Raw genomic sequence first — 20,462 nt, 5'->3', positions numbered from 1 at the left:
GAGCTTTATAATAAAACAGGAAATTAAATCTACTATTTTTTTTTCATGAAAGTTCATTAAAACATTCAGTCAATCAATCATTGAAAGAAGAAAAATTCTGTCATTTACTCGTTTCAATTCTGACATGTCATTCTAAATCCACCTTTTTTTTAAACACAAATTAAGATATCTTGATTAAGAATTTTATAAACTTACTTTTTTCTACTGTTGAACATAAAATATTTAAGATTTGTTGTTTTGTTTTGACAGTCTTTGTCCATAGTCATTCTATGGGCAAATAAAAACTTTATTTTTTAATAATAAAAAATAAAAATATTTAAAATAAAATAAAACAAACAGGCTTTATGGGTTCAGCTAAGATTTATTCAATGAATTAAGGCATAATCACAATTACATTTCTGACAAGTATTGAAGTAAAGGAACAAACCAATATATCCACGTCTTAAAGACACAGAACCTTGAATATAAAGAGAAGGCACAGGTCTTAAAAAAAGATCTTGTGCATATATCCACAGCATCAGCAATAATTAATAAGGCTTCTCATATAAATTCAGACAAAGGATCTGAGTGTGCAGAATCTGGTAACAGTGAACATTTCAGTGAACTCAAACTGATTGAGAACACTTGAATGAACACCGCAGATGCTCTTACTTATGATGGATCTCATGACTGAATAGAACTACAACACAGACAACTGAGACTGACAACTGAATCAACTTAAGATTAAATGACAAATAAATAAATACAAGACAGAGTTATTTTCTCCATCCTTGTCAGAGGGACAGTTCTCTCCCCAAAGGGTTAAAACATAAGTAGTAGTAGTAGTAAAAAAATGGAAAAGGGACTGGGAAGCAGAACTTGAGCACTGTAAGGTAAGACTTCAGATTTACATCACAGATCTTTGGTTTCACTGGAGACAAGATCTCAACAACACTGTGCAGACAGTGACGTCTACAGGCTACAGGATCCGTTGCAGAAGATCCTAATTTGATGAAAGTATCACATTACCTGAAATTCAGGAAAGAAACTCCTGCAGACACAGTTATTGCTTGTTCATTACCGAACTGCAGTCACAGTGTGTATATTGTTGATCAAGAGGTTGATATCAAGCTCTTGATATCAAGTCTTCAAGGAATGCTTAATAATCCCTGGTCAAAACCGCTACAAACGTGCAGTTTGACATGTAGCAGAAAACATGCAGCAATTCAACAGCTGACTGCCAGATCAACTAAATTGCAAATATACAGTCAATATTGACCAGGGCAATAAAATGAATTATCAGAAGAAGTGTTCGAACAGAAGCTTTTCATGTGCAGAAGTGTACATACAGGCAGGAAAAACAATTTTTCATTAAGGCTTTTCTACAGAGGTAATTCTACAGGTTATTGTAGAGAATTGGTTCATTTAAAAACACTATCCTTCATAAATTAAACAGCCCGTTCAAGTAAAAAGTGCTTATTGTCTTCATTTGTAAATAGCCAGAAGATTATTAACTTATTACATTCTGATCAAGACTCAAGACTGCAGTCAAGAAAATCTTCAGATACAAGCTTATTTAATGTAAGATTTAATGCATCAAGAAGCCCCTTCTCAAATGGAAAGATACATAGAAAACGTTCCAAAAACAAAATGGATGCATTTGTTGTTGGGAAGCATTTCAGGAGGAGCTTGTACCATGATCCAACGAAACAAAAACAAGAGCATCCAGTTATTAAAGGATGATCTGACAGACTGCAGAATTCTGCCATTTTCCTGCTGGATTTAATATACTATACATACCCACACTGTAAAAATAAGTTATTTTTAAGATATTAGTGGTGAAATCAGAATGCGCTTATGCCAGTAACTCTACATTCATTAAATACTCAAGCAACTAAACTGATTATGAGAAATCCTTCTGGCTGGATCAGCCAAATCCCACAATATTAAACTGTCTCAGTGTTGTGATCTGGGCACGGTTACATCAAATGATAGGATCAAACCCTAACATTTGGAATTAAGTGAAAGCAGGATGGCCGGTTTCTCCTCTATGACACGAACGAGCAGGTTGTCAATGTATTCCTCCAACTCCAGGATCTTGGCGTCTTTCTTGGAGAGTTCGGTCTGTTGCTTCACCACCAGTTTGATCAGTTCCTCCTGTGTGAGCTGAGTGTATGCACCGCCATCTACATTCTGGATATGCAGTGAAATGAAGGTAGAGGGGAAAAATATGGTCAACTGATAGTACCAATGAAAAGTATGTGTACATTTGACTTGATGTTTTTTCATGATCTGAAACTATGGATTAGCTGATATTAAAAACGAAAATTTAAATAAAATCAAACACTAAAAGTAAACTAAATTATATATATTTTTAAAAGTTAAGTAATAAACTGGAGTAGACAAAAAGTAAAAACTATAGTAGACATAAATTGTGTACTATAGACAACTGACTACATAACTACATAACTTTTTATTCCCATATTTTAATTTGTGTTACTTTACAACTATGATTCTTCAGTGTGCAAATAGTGAGCAGAAAATAATTAGGAAAATTACTGTACCTTTGACTTCCCAGCCATTTCCTTGATGGTGATAGTCTTTGGGTCTTTGCCGACAGTGATCACACTGGAAGACTGGCTCTCGGTGCTCATGGGTTTCACTGGGTGAGGCCTGGGATAAAAGAGAGATGGACATTAGTGCAATGAACATGAACATAAAAACTTGACTGTTGACAATGGCATGTAACTTCATCCAAGAGGAGGATATACAATAAAAAAAAGAACAAAAAAAAGAAACCAGTAGATGCTCAATTGAAGTGAACAAGGGCCCTTGAAGATAGAATTCATTTAAAGAGATATGGGTATGTTTGGAAAGGCAAAGTTTTTTTTTTTTTTTTTTACTCCTGTCATATAAAGAATTCAGTACTGGGTATGTGAATTTTCTGTATGCACCTGATCTACATTTGCGAAAATGTGTAGTATACAACTAGAGCCCACTGCATGTGATACTGCAGTCCACAATACAATGTTTTTGAGCAGTAGAGATTATTATTTACTGCCAAAAAATGAAGACCGTAAGAAATTCAAACCACTGCATCTAAAGTTATTTTTCCCCAATGATGACTAGAAACCAATTTCTGATGTAAACATGCAACATAGTAATATAAATCATGCGTCAAGTGACAAATGTAGCATATGACACATAATTTAAAATATTTGTAGCATACTACATAACTTTTAACACAATGTATGCAGAGCAATAAATATACTCTCTCATATGTAGTAAGCAGGACTTGGCATATGTTAGTAAACCATTCCAAACTCACCCATTGTGTAATTCCCAACAAAACGAAAAGATCAATAAAAGTACAGCAGAGAAATAATATGTAAAACCCAAACATAAGCACCTTTGTGGTAAAGCAATCAAGAATCATGTGTAATACAAATATCCCACAAAACAATATGATCTCCAGAACAAACTCAAATGCATGCCAACCACCCGTGCCTCCATGTGAGTATATGAACATGTACCTACAGTCTTGTATACATCATATTTCTGTAAATGTAAATCTCACATCTACAGCCTCTCATATAGATCTAGTTTCAGCAAATATGCACATTGTAAAGACAATCTAATATTGCCTACAGTAACAAAACAGAACATATAAACAACAAAACAGACACTGCCTTTGTTTCATTTACATTAGTCCTTCAAGACCATGACATGTTGAATGACCAATAACAGCAATCAGTAGCAAAACCCCAAGCCCACAATCCCAACCCTCAAGATCCCATGAAGGAGCAACCAACCATTAAGCAACCAATCGAACAAATCCTGAAGGAAACATTACCCTTTAATCGAGCAATACCAGAGATTGATTTGAGCAGCTGTTGATTTGAAAGCCGATGGGTTTAGCACAACAGGGATGACAGACTGTTAGAGGAGTTGTTAGTAGGGGTCGGGAGGACTTTTCTCACCTTCTTGAATTAGAAACTGCACTTCCACTAGCATTCTGCAGTGCAACTGGCTGAGCCTCTGATGGCGAGACCCAAGCACGAAGAGTACTCTTGCCCCCTATAGGGGATTCAGATGTTACTAGGGTGGGATCAGTTCTGATTGGTGGAGCAACACTGGTTACAGTCAGCTCAACATCTTCGGCATCTTGTGAAGTCTGAGAAGCTGATCTATTCAGACTAGTATTCTCTGTACCAGCTTTTTCAGTTGTGTATTGGCGAGATGAATTTTTCTTCTTAAGTGAAAAACTTCTTTGAAATGTGGCTCTGGCTTGTTCGGTGAAGCTGGGGGATTGTTTTCCATGCTCTGATTTCGGTGCCGTGCTTTTCTCTGAAAGATTTGTGAATGGATCATGTGTAGCTTTGTTTGCAGACTTGCTATCGTTTTTATCAAAGGTTGATTTCCGATCTTCAGGACTTCTCATTTGCTTTGGAGCCTTAGTGAACAGGACATCTTCAGTGGTGGTCTGCTGTGGTAAAGCCCAGGGATCTTTAGATAGTAGGTTATCATTTGGGAATGGATCAAGAGCAATCATTCCCTTCACCTCAGGTTCATTAGCCAGTTTCCCCAGTTCCTTTTGATTTTCAGCAGCTTTGAGGAGGTCTACTTCAACAAACCCATCTGTGGAAATGCTTCCCTTCTGGCCCTTGTGTGGTTTCCCATCTATGTTGTTTTCTAATGTCATGTCTTTAGTTGTTACCTGCTTGTCTGGTTGGACTTGTCTGACTGGGTCCTTGACTAATGACTGTTGTCTGGGTTTGATCGAAGGCATGTCTTTAGCCACATCATCAGTCTTTGAATTTACGTTTTGTATGGATCTGGCTGCTGGCGTAGGCTTTTCTTTTGACTGAGGGAGTTGATGTGTAATGGCATCAGGAGTCTGAGACTTCCTTTCGGTCTCCTGAGGCACATATCGACTACGGACAGGGGGAGGTGGATTGTTTTCCATATTCTTGTTAGCAGATTTTCCAGACTTATTGACAGTAGCATATAAAGACTCTTTGATATGACCATGTTGGACATTGGTCTCAACCGATGGTTCTGGTGGCGCAGGAGCATGAGCTTTGGGTAGAAGGAGTGAGTCTCTGTGCCTCGTGGGAGCAGGGGGAGGTGCCTCATGATTTCTTTGGTGCTGGTTAAGGTTCACTGAGGTTCTGTCCCTTAAGATCACAGATTTTTTTGGCATCGCCCTCTCAGGTCCATCTACATTCATTTCTTCAGAGAAGTCCCAGTTTCTCTGGTTTACCTCTGCAACAAGATGGTCCCAACGTGTCTGACCCATCACCCCATGCCTCTTCTTAGGAAAGAGGGTTTCATAGTCCGGGAGAGGAAGATCAGGTCTCTGACTATCTTTGGAGTTCTGGGTATGCGCTTGTTCCCCGAAATCTGGATGGCTTTCAGTCTTAGACGAGCTACCATGATGACCGGGGGGTAGAGGAGCCTTTCGCTTCTTGTCAGATTTGGGAGCTGAGAGGTTTTCCATGCTGGACTCACTTAACTCACTGAAAGTTCTCGGAGGTTTATCAGGTGCCAGAGAAGAATGAAGATCAGAAAACATACCAAACGACTCAAACGGATCAGAAGAGAGGGATGGGGAAAGTGGAGGAGCGTGGATAGTGGTCTGGGTGTCTACACAGTCAGAGGGGGATTGGGAATGGCTAATATCGGTTTCAGGCAGTACACTCAGAGCCAATCTGCCAAAAAGCAAAAAACATAAAATGGTCAACTTACGGCTAAAACAGCTCTTACAATCCATTAACTTTTCCTATTTGTTTCTTCTGGGGATTACTACTACAACTGAAATCCATTGAATACAAACAGCACATGACTCCCCTGTCTAGATATATTATCCTTACTCAATGCCTGACATTCGCAATTTTTATGAACAGAACATTCCTCACATAATAGAAACAATGTCTTTCTTATTATTAAGGTATATCAAAAAGGTCACATTTTGTTTAGTTACTTTAAGTGGATATCCTAGGATCTTGTTACACAAATGTGTCTGTTAAAATCTGGTACATATAAAACTATATATAAATATAATATAATATAATATAATATATATATATATAAATTTGTACTAAAAATGTTTACTTTTATTAATGTAACAATGCAACTATTAATCTTTTTTTATCTTCCAAGTCTTCAAGCACAATTCAATAGAAGGAAATGTACACCACACATTCGAATCTAAAAGTTTCACAGAAACAAACCCAACTAAACCATATTCCAGTCTATTTGAATTCTCAGCTTTTGCAAAAAGAGTTACTCACCATTTTAGCTAATCACAAGACAGATTTCCTAAAATCCCAAAACTCCAAGTACAAAAAAAAAAGCAATCCTTGAGACTTTTTCCCTAAGACAATCTCGCTTATTCACTGTCTGGAAGAGTACAAGCTCACCATCTTTTGCAACTTGTTTCACTCCAAACCAGAAGATCAGCATTTGAGGAAGGAATCCAGTCCACATTCCTTCCATCTCAACCAATCACATGCCTTTGGCCAAACAGGTTAGGTAAGTTGCTTAAGGTGCAACTTATGCAAATCATTCGATACAATAAAACCTATGCTGAGTACACTTTATAATCATAAAATCACTACCATATGTAAAGTCAAATATACATTATGCTATATTTAGTATTCGAAGTAGATGGATCAGGTGAAATTCTACACCATCTGTCTACTTCTACTGTCTATTTTTGGTCATTTTATAAACACTCAACTAAATTAGAAGAGCCGTTTTTTTGTAAGTTGAGTTTACAAATCAAAAAGATATTAATTGCTGCTGAAGAAGTGAATAAATGATGGCTAGACTAATTTCACACTAAAAACAGACTACAATCACCATGATTCAACAAGTTCCACTGTCACCCAAGGCTATGAAACTCAGCGATACCTGAATGCTCACATCTAACAGAGAAACAATGATCTCATCCCATCATGACACCCCCACCAACCCCAACCTTTCACAATGGGACATTGGAGCAACTTTTGTACACTTACTCTCGACCTGTAAATGTGTGCAATTTAGTTAACATTTTCTGTTATTAACCATCTGTTAAAAATTTTTTACAAGGAGGCTTTGTCTAAATAAAGGTGTTTCCCTTTAAGAGCAGTGGAGCAGAGAGAGGTGGGTTTTCCTCTGCTCTCAGGTGGCTAGATGCTAACTGCATTACAGAGCAGCCTGACTTATCATTCAGCATGCAGCCTCTGCATGAGTTTGGATGAAATTAATATAGCTAACAAACCTCAACATCTTTATTCCTTTAGCATCTTTACTGAATAAGAATGCTTAAAAATTACAATGCTTAAAAGAAAAGCAACAAACTTGTATTTCAAGGATAGCTCACTACTCAGACAGTTTAGCGTTTAGCGGGAGCTCTTTCATAGTCTGTTCCTCCTCCTTTCGGTCAGCAGCAAACATGTATCTGTCCCGTTGTAAGAAGCGAGCGATAGCGCTAGTCCTGCTGATGAGAATTAAGAGAGAAGCAAGGAAGAAGAGGCTACCCTCAGGTCCAGAGAACAATTTGGTGAATTCAGGCTGGTTACGTTACTCTAACGCTAATAGCTTCCTTTTTAGCAGGCCCCTTAAATGCTTACTATTAACTTGTTTGAAGGTGGTTCTTCTCAAAATTGACAGCGGTGTGTTCATGACACTAACGTTAACCATTCAACTTCGAATTGATTCCGTAATCTTCCGGTAATAGTAGGCAAGACGATGTTCTGTGAGAGCAAATATAGTGTAGTTACAGTAACAGTAGGTGCGTCAGAAATGATTAAACCAGAGGGGACATGTAAATAAATGTGAGCTGAACAAGCGCTTTTTTTTTTTTACATATTGTTTCAAAGCAGCTTTACAGACATAACATGAAAATGTTGAAATAATATTGTTAAATATAAGTAGGTAATACCTATTGCTTGACAAATAAAATAAAAAATGATACATGGTGATATTATTAATACACATGCTTATTCTTTCTCTGTCTCTCTTTCTGCCTACAGATGGCTGAAAAAGGTGAATGCTGTAGCAGCAAAGTGTGGGACTACTTCTGCAAATACTTTAACTTTAGTATTATAATTTATTTACAGTACACACACAGACTGTTAAAACCAGCTTCAACTGGAAGAAAGTAAAAGTGTTAAATGTTTAAAACCAGACTGTTTTTTGATCATTAAAAAATATATACTTTTGATGTGCAATTGTTTATTCATTGAGACTGTAATCGAAGGCTTTTTTTTTAAACATAGTCCATTCTGGAAAATGGTTTATACAGCCCACATACATAGAACAGGCAGATATTTTGCTATTGAATGTTGTGTAAGTGCAGTTTATAGGAAATGGGTCTAATATCCAGATTATTTTTAAAATCAAAATATCGGCTTATAAATCGGCTCTTTTCGAGTTAATATCGGCATCGGCCCCCAAAAATCCATATCGGTCGGGCTCTAATGTAAACATGCACTGAAGGAAAGTCCCATCTTTCTAATAACTAATTATGTTTCTACTAAAAACCACTTGCTTTATCAAAAGTAGCATAAAAGACAAAACACTCAAGTATTCTGCTTAAAACAATATCTCGTTAAAATTATCTTTATAAATAAGAGAGTGTATCACACATATACATACAAATATTACATATTCTCTTTTGTTGGAACCAAACAAAGTAGATTGATCTTAATATATAAATATATATAAATATAAATATAAATGTCTTTTGAACAATTTAAGGTATCCTTGCAGATTAAAAGTATTTATTTTTCTTAATTAATTAATTAATCTGAATGATCCCAAAGTTTTGAACAGTAGTGCAGGAATGATGTATAAAATAAATGAAGTATAATGCAAGAATTATGATAAATAGTAAAATATTTGTTAAACAATTACGTATTTTTTATTATTGAATACAAGGTCAAAGTATTTCATCATTTAAATTTAAGGCACCAATATAATAATGGAAAATAATAAACAGAAATATTTATCTACTCCACTTTAATGAAATCAAACTTACCAGCTCTAATGCCTTTTTTTGCTTCTGAACTTGTTATTAAAACAACTGAATCAACAGACGCAGACGTACTGAAGGTTAAATAGCCAAGGCAATTCTTAAATGTCAAATAATCTTCATTTTTGTATGTAAATAATTTTATGTAGGCCTACACATTTTATGCCGTTCAAATGTATTAAGTCACTTCTGTCTGTGATAACACAAATAATGGCCACAACCACAGGAGGCCTCCAAAACTTCCTTGCTGACATCAACTTTTAATTTTATTTTAATGCGGATGTGCTCTGGATAGCAGTCTTTGTGGTTTTAAAGAAGTTGGCTACAGAATTGAATTAAAGAAATGTAGTAAATAATGGTAGTTTTTTTTTTGCACAGACTGATCATTTCTCTTCATAAGATTACAATATATCACCAGGGGCAATGGGTATTAATTTTGTGTTGCCTGATATGCTTTTTTGACTTTCATAATGACGGTAGCCATTGCCTTGCATTTTATGAATCACCAAGGAGCGCAGTTACAGATAAAAGGCACCTACGTCTTGGATGGACAAAGGGTGAGTAAATGATCAGAAATCTAAAGTTTTAGAGTGAATCATCCCTTTCATATTGCTGTGGATTAACAGGTCAGGTGTTCTGGTAGATACCGTGGTTGAGGGTTAACCAAACAAGACCCGTATCTAACATGCTCTACAGGAAATGTAACAAATGTAACATGCTCTACAAATGTAACATGCTCTACAGGAAATGTGTCAATTTAATCAATTAATTGTGGATTAAAATCATCACAGCATTGCTCAGCATTGCTAACAAAAACAGAGAATAATATAGTGAATAAGCAATAAATCACCCAGCCAAGAATAATACACAGTCTTAGAGAAAATAAGATACATGGACTGAGGAAGTTATTCAAGCAAATGAGCACTCACCTTGGCTTGACCGCAGACACTTTTGCTATGCGATTGGGGAAAGCACTGGCGGTTGGTGTCGGGCTGAGGATGGTCCTGACACCCCTCCGTGAGTCCGTGGACCTCTCTTCTGGGATAGAGGATGGAGTATCTGGGGTCAGGGGAATGTCTTCAAACGGGTTTGTGGAGGACGGCACATCTAGACGTTTGGGTTCATTCTTAGCTTCCTCTCTCTTCTCCTCCTTCTTCTTTCCAATGCCGAAGAGAGAGGAGAGTCGTTCGGTTACTCTGCTCTCCTCCTGGTGCTTCTGCTCCTCAGCTCGCTGCATCTCCTCCTCACGCAGCTTCTTCTGCAGCTCTCCCTCTTCCTTGCGCTTCCTCTCCTGCTCTTCAAGCCTGCTTTTCCTCTCTTCCTCTTGTTTTCTCTCTCGTTCTTGCTGCCTCCTCTGCTCTTGATCTACCTGTTGGTTCAGCATCTCTTGCAGGCTTCTTCCTTCAGGTTTCCTTTCCTTCTCCTCCATCTCTACATGACTCCTATCAAGAGAAGCTTTGTCTTGCACTTCAGGCTTATATGAGGGGATACTAAAGCTTTTAAGTGAGTCGATGGAGAGGTCCGAAATATTTCGTTGGTGGGATTTGCGAACATCCTCCACCGAACCCTTTCCTGAGCTGTTCAGACTGAGTGTGGAGCCTAAATTAGCTTTAGGTTCTTGTTCCTCTGCATAAACGTGGCTGCCGTTGATACAGAGAGCATTCGGATCCTGGATGTTTTGTTTAGAGCGGCTCAGAAGAGAAAACGGGCCAAGAGACACTTTGCTATCTGAGCTCTCAGTGCGCTTGTGTCCGAGTATTTTAAACTTCTTTTTCCCTGCAAGAGAAAATAAGAGATCAATATGTAACTGCAATGTAAATGAGGTCCCAAATGTACTTGCACAGTGTCAGAAACTTTGGCCACATTTAAAAGTGTCTGGATATATATATGTATATATATATGTATATATATATATAATAAATATATACATTTGAGGTGACTTGAATGGTAGCGTATCACAGTTTCCACAAAATATGAAGTGGCACAACTGTTTTCAACATTGGTAGTAATAAGAACTGTTTCTTGAGCAGCAAATGATCATATTAGAATGATTTCCGAAGGATAAAGTGACACTGAAGACTGGAGTAATGATGCTGAAAATTAATCTTTTCATTACAGGAATAGATTAGGAATAATCGACCAGAAAACTATATTTTACAATATTACTGTATTTACTGTAGTTTTGATCAAATAAATGCAGCCTTGTTAAGCATATGAGACACGAAAAAGTAATTATTCCCAATTTTGCTAAAACTGTATGATGTACAATTACAAACTGTGGATGAACTGTCTGAACACTTTTTATGCATGATGATGAATTTTTTTTTAATGCAAACTGGTCAAAGCAGACATTATAAAGCTTAATTCAATTGACCTAGTAAAAAAGCTTTCACATTTTATTTAACGCATTTTATTGGACAGGTTGCATAACTTCGACCTTACCATCAGGAGAGTCCACATTAAGGCCGGAGGATCTGCTGCTGGTGAGTGAACTGTTCTTCTCAGGCAGGGTGCCCAGGGTTGACATGGACTGGGACACATTCCTTTGGAGGTTTGTCTTTGGTCCAAACAAGGATTTGAGTTTTGATTTCTTCTTAGGATTGTCCGAACTGCCTTCTCCTTCCTCTTCACTGTCTGTTCCCACTGAAGAGGGCACGATCGCAGAGGCAGAATCCGACAGGCCGTCTTTCTTCTTGCCACGAATTTTATCCTTGAGCTTGCTGATGCCGGAGCGAGGCTTGTCTGTCATGGAGAGGTCAAACATGCTGGCTGTCAGATTATTCCTCATGAACTGAATGTCCAAAAGAACTTCCCCTCGGTCCTTCTCCTGTTTCCCATTCTTATCCACCAGTTTGTGCCAGCTGCAAAGAGAATCAAACAAGGTCTTCATTAGATTGCAGGACAGCTGAGCTCTGTTTTTTTTAAGGATTTACATTTATTTTAGGATAACCATTTAATTTAAGCTTATGTCATTATTTTCATCTTCACGGAACTGAAATAAAGTACTAAAAATACTAAAATTTTAATAAATTAAAATATAAAAACTGCAATAATTACTAAAACCTACGGTAAAAAAGAAAATACTGAAAATATAAAACAGCTAATTCAAAGTATTCACAAATTATAAAAAATCTAACACTAAAATAAAACTGCATTTGATGCAATTTGTGATTTAAGTGGCTTACTGGGAACATTTCACACATGCCTTGCTTTCTTTCTTTAGTCCGTTGTCTATTTAAAAGACAAAAAATATTTTTGAGGTCAAAAAAAAAAAACACCCGTAGAATAATCCTGTAATTCCAGGCTGGTTGTGGATCATTGCATGGCTACTCACTTAAGTAAATAAACAGATGTGAAATACTGAGTTTTATTTTATTTGTAATAATTGTATTATATGAGAAGAACACAGCAAAATAAAGAATAAAAACAACACCAACAATACTACAATTGACCGCATAGAACTAAATATTCCTAGTTAGTGTAAGTGTAATAAATAAATTTAACATTCTCCCAAATGTGCACAAATGTGATTAAAGGGGTAAAGGGTATGATACCTTCAGTAATTCAAAATTGTTTGCCATTTCAAAAATCATTCTGTTTCAAATGGAATAGTGGATTCAAAACTAAATTACTGTATGAATAGAAAGGCTGGGACTTCACTTGGGAATTGAACCCTGTACCAGTAAATGATACACAACACAGAAGCCTATCTACTGATAAAATAAATGAAAAACATCTTTGTGTAGCCTGCACTTCCTCAGCAGAGCAGCAGGTGGGAGCGTTCTGGAGATCAGTGTAATCATGAACATTAGCTGCCCACTCTGTTGTCATAATAGACACCTGAGCACAGGGACCATGAGTCCACAGTCACACTGACACCAAACAGACCAGACCAATCTGATTAAACATGGCATGTGCTCAGAGGAAGCGGCTGCAGCTCAATCCCAAGCATTTCTGTTTGGACCCCCACAGGATGAAAGTTTTGCACAGACTGCTACTACACTTTTAATGAAAAACTGCACTTCATGGTTATGGCTTGTGGTTTTCTTCAAGAATAGCACTGACTGTAGTTCAAAAAATTATCATTTAAAAGGATACTTGGAATCACATCAAAATGTGAAAGACTAGAGAAGCCCAAGGCCAGGAAACACAGACTATCAGTCCGTTAGCGGACCTTACACTCAAAACCACGGCAGGAAACTCAAATCTGTAGTTTCAGGGTGGAGAAAGACTAACGGGAAATCGTGCCTATCAGCAATCGAAGCTCAAGGGATTAGATAAGGAAAGTTATTTCAAGATAAAAAAGTGAACACCAGAGGCCTGACAAACTCAGTACAGAACAGCTCATCTAAAAGAAGGATCTATTATTAGACCGGTCTCTCTTACTTTGCAGATAAAGCCATTTTATAGTCACGCTCACATGCTTTGATATCTTAAATACATCATTCTCTCAAAGCTCTCAGGAACTGATCCAAACATCATGTCTGAGAGTTCTTAATGGACTTCATCCTGTGCATTCCTGTGAGCTAAGCTAACACCCCACACACACAGCATTTCTCTCTTCACACAGCCAAAAACAAACAAGTGTCGCTCTTAATCTAGTTTCAGCTGCAATCATTAACTCTGTCTGAGAAGGGAACCATCAGGAACAGCCTGCTTTCCTTTTCAGAGATAAACACTGGTCACATTATTTTATCTAGGTTCACATTATGAAGATTAAATGTTTTATTGTTTGGTTTTAGTGATTCATCTACTTTTATACACATTTTATACTTTTTCTGAGGGACTCAAACACGAGTATCAGCGAGCTTACTAGCGGTCAGCATTCAGTCCTGGCATTTGTGTTTCAATACAAATATATACATTCACTTGGGCACTGACAGATTTAACCAGTCTGTTTGATTGATTCAATATCAATAAATTTGTATATATTAAAGGTACAGTACATGTCCATTTATTTAAGGAAAGAAAATATTTTAATTAAAGCTTTAAGCTACAGGAAACCATACATTACTATAATATTAAAGATTCAAATTAATTTGCTATTTATTTGTATATATAATAATTAACAATCAAAGTGAGTTGTATACAAACATTTAAACTGTACATAACAGTTTTTTTTATATTTAATGGCTATGATAATTAGGTTTCCAATTTGTTGTTGAAATATTAACATTTAAATAATGGTTGTCAGAAAAACTTGTTCAAAAAGATTTGTTCCATCATCCCAAACCGGTTTTAGTAGAAATATAATGAATATGCAATATAGTGCATATATTTAGCAGTATGCCACACAATAGAGTTATTGTTTCTAACAGGTTTATGAACAATTACGGTGAGAAAAAAAAATCAATTACATTTTTCATATTTTATTCCTTGGCAGAAAAGAAAACAGAATTGTGAGGTCAAGGTGTAAACTCAGGATTTTGGTCAGAATTTCGATAAATAAAAAAAACTCAGCATTTCGAGGAAAAGTTATCTTTGAAAGAATTGTTTTAGTTGTTGAGAAAAAAAAAATGCTAAATTTAATGCATATTATAAGAAAATTTAAATATTTGTTTGACCTTGCATGCATGTAAACCTGTTGTCACACAGAGAGACAGACAGAGAGAGAGAGAGAGAGAGAGATGTGCAGAGTATTTAATCTTTAGTGAAAACAAAATAATTGAAACTAAATACAATTATATATATATTAAAAAAATATATACTAAAATGTATAAAACCTTAATCAACTCAGAATTAATGTAATTGATTTTAAATGTAATTAATTTCAATTTTAGCCTAACCTAACCTGGGTGTGAATGGAGCACACAGGGGTTAACAGGAACCATGAGTCCTCACCGATTCCTTTTATTTGTATCAAGTACACAAAACCGTGTTTACAGAGAAACACTAAACCACGGACCCGGTTTCTGTTTCAGCTGCTCTTTTATTTATGGGATAACAAACGATTTTATAAAGGGTTTCAGAGGTCATATGACATCGGGAAAGTCGGCCTAGATAAAGGCACAGCAAAATAATTAGGAAACTGATCCACTGTAGATGAGAATTAACCACAGCTTAATCCACATGGACCTGGACTAACACAAAACATATGTGTTCAGTAACCGATATCAGAGAGTCCAAAACTGGAGAGCTGCTAAAACGTGACAGCCTTAGCAAAAATGGCATATTCATTTAAGATCAGAATGGTTTTAAAATGAGTATTATTAATATATTTCTATTAATACCACAATTAATAAAATAAAATAATAATAACTGTCCCCTATTAAACTTTTTTTACTGTAGACAACGATCAGCTGGCAGTGGCACGCACCTCAATGACAAAGCTGCCATATCAACATTACCCTGAAGTAGGACAGTAACACAACACCAGCCAGCTCGAACAACTCAATCCCTCATGTGTAGACGTATGAGAGAGGGAGAAAGAGGAAGAAAGACAGACAGATAGCTTGTGTTTTAATGGCTAAAAATTACAAACTACTTGCAGCGCATTATAATGCAATGCAGAGTCAGTACCAACATCTCAATATTATCTGATGTACTCACTCTCAGACCGTCCAACAGTAATCTGTATTACGACTGTTTCTTACTTGTGTAAGAATTTGTTTTTAACTTCAAACTGTTGCTCTCAAAAGTTCTCGAATACTGCTTTCTAAAGTGAAAAAGAGATCTAAAAAAGGAGAGAAATCAGCACAGCATGCATGAAAACAGTCCAAAACGGTTGTGAACAAATATGCTGGTGGATTTCGATGTGAGAGGAGAACAGGGGTTGGACTTTTTTGACTGGAGAAACAGAATTATTGACTCCTATTTTGATTAGAAATGACAGTTTAAAGTTAAACAAGACAATAATTGATTATTTGTAAATGATGGTGATGTTTTTAATAAGCTGTTTGGACTCTCATTCTGACAGCACCCATTCACTGCAGAGGAGCCATTAATGAGCAAGTGGTGTAATGCTAAACTTTTATTCTGATGAAACAGAATCAGAAAATGGTTTATCATAATATTATCCACATATTTACTTTTATATTATTGTATATTTGCTGTAGGGCTGGACTATATGACCTCAAATCAAAATCTCGATTAAGTGAACATTTGACCTCAATTTATGATTATTGAACAATTATTTATGTTTAATTGTTAAGTTTAGTTTGGATGACAAAGACATACAGTATAGACAGACAGATGACAGGAAAAGAAAGAACAAAACCTTCAGGAGACACAAGCACTAGAAGATCACTGATAGTCTGATCAGACCTGTGAGAGACATTATTAATGAAGTCGTTCACTGATACTTAAAACACACCTGGTTGAAATAATCACACATATTAAATGTTTACATGAATATCCCATTACGTCATAAGAAGCTTTGCATTCCACTTTTACTCTCTTTGAGTGTATCCTTGTAGGCTTAAAGTCACATCATAACTATTAACATACTTCACAATTACAGTACACACCTGCTTTAGATGACAAGCATGTGAACTGGGCCAAACCCAAGGCAAATAGACAGATCTCTCTCTCTCTCTCTCTGTTCTGAACCATAATAGGAAGTCAAAGTGAAAGGCAAATAATAGAAAATTCTTCTGCTCTCTGTATTTTAATAAAGAGCAGCCCTCATTTCCACTGGACAAGAACAACATTGAAACATTTTTTTCTTAAAAACAAATATAATGTACTATTGTATTACTACTACATAATCATCAACAGATTACAATTAAAATTAAAATAATATATAAAATTAATCATCATCATCATAAGTTTATATATTACATTTTGTTTTATATATTTATATATTTTATATATTTTGTTACATATTTCTCTCATAATTGAATCATTCAAAGCTATGTACTTTTAAAAAATAATAATAGAATAATAAAAAAAGTCCATAATATGCTTTCATTATGAATTTGATTAACCTTGTACCTCTAGTGTCTATAGTTTGGACTAGTATTTTAATTACTAAACTGCATAAACCAGATCTACAGCAGGAAAAGAACACGGTGCTCTTACACACACACACACACACACACACACACACTATTCTTACAGGTGGTGGAAAGTAAACACTAATGTACATAGTCACACACCATTAGCCCAGCCTTGGGTCTCACTCATACCTGTCAGTTAGTCATTAGTAAAGTTGTGTGATACTGGACTGGGATGGGTGGAGAGGAATGTAAAAATGGCATTATTTTTTTATACAGTTCGACTGGTTGTGTGAGATTGTGCTGGACACATTTTACTCTATTGTTAGTCCCAATTACTTGCTTGGAATGATAAACTATGATTTGTCAGAGGAACACATCTGAGGAAAAAATGTGAATTGACCTAAGAAAAATTAAAGGATGAGCTGCAACCAGTCACTCAATATTTGTCCTGTGACTGTTTTAATGACTTAAAAGGGTTCATCATGAGACACATATTTTTATCTCAGCCCAATTATGATACTAAGAATAGTCCTGGCTTTAAAAAAAAAAGCACTTCACCACAGTCTGAGAGTGAAAAAGCTTTTCTGTTAATTGTAATTCTACATGAAGTTAAGTTCACTCTAGTCAATGCTGCCATTTCTTTTCTTTTTTTAAATCACACGACCATGAGGGGTCTCGTAATAAAATATGGTTAATGTAATTGTAATGTAATATAGTAATAAACACAAAAATAATTATTATAATAAACATGTTATTTTTGTATTGAGTTTTCTGTTCTTCTCATGGGTGCTTTACAAAGCAAACAAATGCAAAACACAAACCAAACATGGTCAAGTCATGTGTGATCCACTTATCCAAACAGAATGAGTATGAATGGAAAATTAAAAAGTCCAAACGAGCAGACACTGATGGAGCAGTGAATCAAACGGATCTGACAATCGGCAGCACCAATGCCACACGACAAGGACAAACAGCAGGACCTCCAACACCGAAGGCCACAGCTGCCAAAGCGCAAGATACCCCTATGACCGAACCCAAAGCAAAAACACAGCCTTTACACTTGACTTACATCTCTCTCTCGTTCTCTCTCGAAGGCCAGAACAGGAAGTCGACTGGACAAATCAGCAAGCAGGCCTAATATGCAAATCAAGTGAAACTCACACACCTTCTGTTTTTGAATATGAGCAGCCCTCATTTCCACAGAGCTAAAGAAAAATCAAGCTTAGCAAATCATAAATTGAAACCAGTTTATAATAATAATAATAATTAATAATAATAATGTACAAAATGTGTGTTCTGTTTCCTACCAAAATCTGTGCCTATTTCTATTTTTCCCATGGAAATCATTTTTTTAATGTATGGTTAAGAATTACATAACTATTATTTCTCAGGGTTGGTGACAATTATTTTTTTTCTAATAAATTTATAAACAAACATATCTTTTGTAAAATGTATATGAAGGAGATCTGGGTCATAGTTGCAACACCCTAGCAACCACAGAGCAACACTCAGAACAACTTAACAACCACATCACAACAAAATCCTGCTGGCAGCTCAAAACCTAGAAACATGTGAGACTTTCATAGGTTTTTCTACACTAAAGCACCCCAAGAGAGCCATCATGACAGCTCTGATCAGGCTAGACAGATGCGTCCGAAGCGGTCCAGTAGACATGTATAGTTTGTTCTTGGCAGAAAATCAAAGGACACAATAAAACATATTATAAATATGAAAAGACAGTATTGGGGATAATGCAAATGCATTAGCGAAACAAAGTACACATTCAGCTGCTGTAGCTGTATCGATGGATGATGAAGTTGATTATTATTTAGACAAATCCACTGCTATTTCAACATAAACAGTTCATAAAATATATCAAATCCAAGAAGAGCACAGTCTGAAAATGTGTGAAAAGAACACAGAGTCCATGGAACATTATGTGTGTGTATGATTGTGTGTGTTTGTATATACATATACACACACACACACATTTCAAGACTATACCTGTCATTAATTTATTTATCAAAATAAATCTTAGCATTGACATTTGACATTTATTTGACTAACTAAATTGACATTTATTTAATCACAACAACTATGTCACAGATATTCTAAACTAACTGTCTGTGTTTAAAATGTTTTATATGTTTGAAACCATCCTGATGTGTTGCATCATTCATTCCTTCATTGAATTAAATGAGTTGTAAAGATGTACAATCTATTTTTGGCCATAATCTTTATGACCCTAATCATGTTGACTCATACTGAGTGGGAAAAACACTTTTGTGTTAAAAATAAATAAATAAATGAGACTGCATCCAAACATTTATTTGACCATGCCGAACAGCTAATTTAAAAATAACTTCTTTTTTTTTTTTTTTTTTTTTTACTCCCCCCTCCCCCCCGCTCAGTTGTACTAAACTCTATCAGTTATCACTCGTTTTATGAAATAAATAATTATTATTGTATAATGTTCATAGAAACTCTCAGAAGAAGTTGTTTGCCCAACGTTGTTTTACAAGGGCGGTGTACTGATACCTAGCCATGCAAAAATAAGTCCAAAACAAACTAGCTGTTTGGTTAGCATATCACATTAAACTTTTAAAATCCTTCAGTCATAAAGGAATATTTTTGACACAACTAGAACACCCACACAAAAAAAGTATTTCCCTATAGAACTCAATGACACTCACTCAGTCTTTTTGCGTGATCTGTTGGCGTGGAGGTCAAGTAAGTTGATAACAGCCTGTCCCAAAAACTTGTCGAGCCCCACCAGGGCTCGGTGCATGGCGATGATGTAGAGCGTGCCCCGCTCCGCGTCCCCCTGATGGATCAGAGGCAGGTCGAACGTCGCTTCTTCCTTCCACTCGGGAGACACGCATTTCTCCGCGACCGACGTGGAAAACTTGTCCTTGCCCACCTGCATGATGGCATAGGCGTCGTTCGTGCCATTCTTGCCCTTGATCCGCAGGTTTCGTGCTTTAAGCACCGTTACCTGAACGCTGGTGGGATACCACTGCTGGTCACCCAAAGACATTCTCAGTTGCGCTTTGTTCTCCGGAGCCTGGTGTTTGCCGTGTGCGTCGCTCTGGCTCCTGTGTCTAACTGTTTGAGAGCTCTCATAAGCCCCGCCCCTAATGTATGACGTACACTGTGTACCCAGCGCTCAGGTGATGCAGGTATCACTTGGCATTAAACTATTTAAAGAAGAGCTTTTGATAGTAAGCACACTTATAACCCTGTGATAACGTCTTGTAAATCTCGGATTAAGAAAACCACCAATGTGTTCGCGCAGCTTTTAACCTTTGGTCATAATTTACTACAGTAAACGACGTGGTTGCTAAAAAATTTATCAGCGAGATGTTTAGCAACAGATAACCACGCAGAAGCTGACTCAGCAATTAAATATCCGTGCTTTTGTCGTAGTCTAACATAACCCTTCACGTCAGAGTTTACCTTTATGGAGATTAAAAAAAACTGAACTCAGAATATCTTTGTTGGAGAATCTCCTTATTAGCGTTTCC

The 20,462-nt window shown here is 36.4% G+C and overlaps 1 protein-coding gene across 2 annotated transcripts; it reads right to left on the bottom strand.

Annotated features, from left to right (window-relative positions):
- Positions 1–1,507: 1,507 nt before the first annotated feature.
- On the bottom strand, positions 1,508–20,100 carry LOC132115451 (rab11 family-interacting protein 1-like). Of its 2 annotated transcripts, XM_059523935.1 has the most exons (6): positions 19,632–20,100; positions 11,444–11,862; positions 9,931–10,777; positions 3,960–5,690; positions 2,544–2,652; positions 1,508–2,172 (listed from the first exon to the last, which is right to left on the bottom strand). In XM_059523935.1, the coding sequence occupies exons 1-6, from the start codon at positions 19,973–19,975 to the stop codon at positions 1,984–1,986; spliced, it is 3,639 nt and encodes a 1,212-aa protein (XP_059379918.1). In that variant the 5' UTR covers positions 19,976–20,100; the 3' UTR covers positions 1,508–1,983. The 2 variants fall into 2 exon arrangements, with proteins under 2 accessions (XP_059379918.1, XP_059379919.1); XM_059523936.1 differs by lacking the exon at positions 3,960–5,690 and having other exon boundaries at positions 19,632–20,092.
- Positions 20,101–20,462: the final 362 nt, after the last annotated feature.

This window comes from Carassius carassius, chromosome 34 (genome assembly GCF_963082965.1).
Source record: "Carassius carassius chromosome 34, fCarCar2.1, whole genome shotgun sequence".
In the NCBI taxonomy this organism is placed as follows: Eukaryota; Metazoa; Chordata; class Actinopteri; order Cypriniformes; family Cyprinidae; genus Carassius; species Carassius carassius.
Note: the sequence above shows the minus strand (reverse complement) of the source record. Positions and strands in the feature narration are given on the sequence as shown.

What these genes read in the sequence shown, in the direction of transcription:
- LOC132115451 (XM_059523935.1), bottom strand. Translation starts at nt 19,975, where the DNA reads ATGTCTTTGGGTGACCAGCAGTGGTATCCCACCAGCGTTCAGGTAACG. An exon ending in AGATCACGCAAAAAGACTGA is followed by an intron (nt 11,863 to 19,631) that starts GTGAGTGTCATT and finishes TTCTCTTTGCAG; the next exon opens with CTGGCACAAACTGGTGGATA. An exon ending in GTGTCTGCGGTCAAGCCAAG is followed by an intron (nt 5,691 to 9,930) that starts GTGAGTGCTCAT and finishes GCTTTTTGGCAG; the next exon opens with ATTGGCTCTGAGTGTACTGC.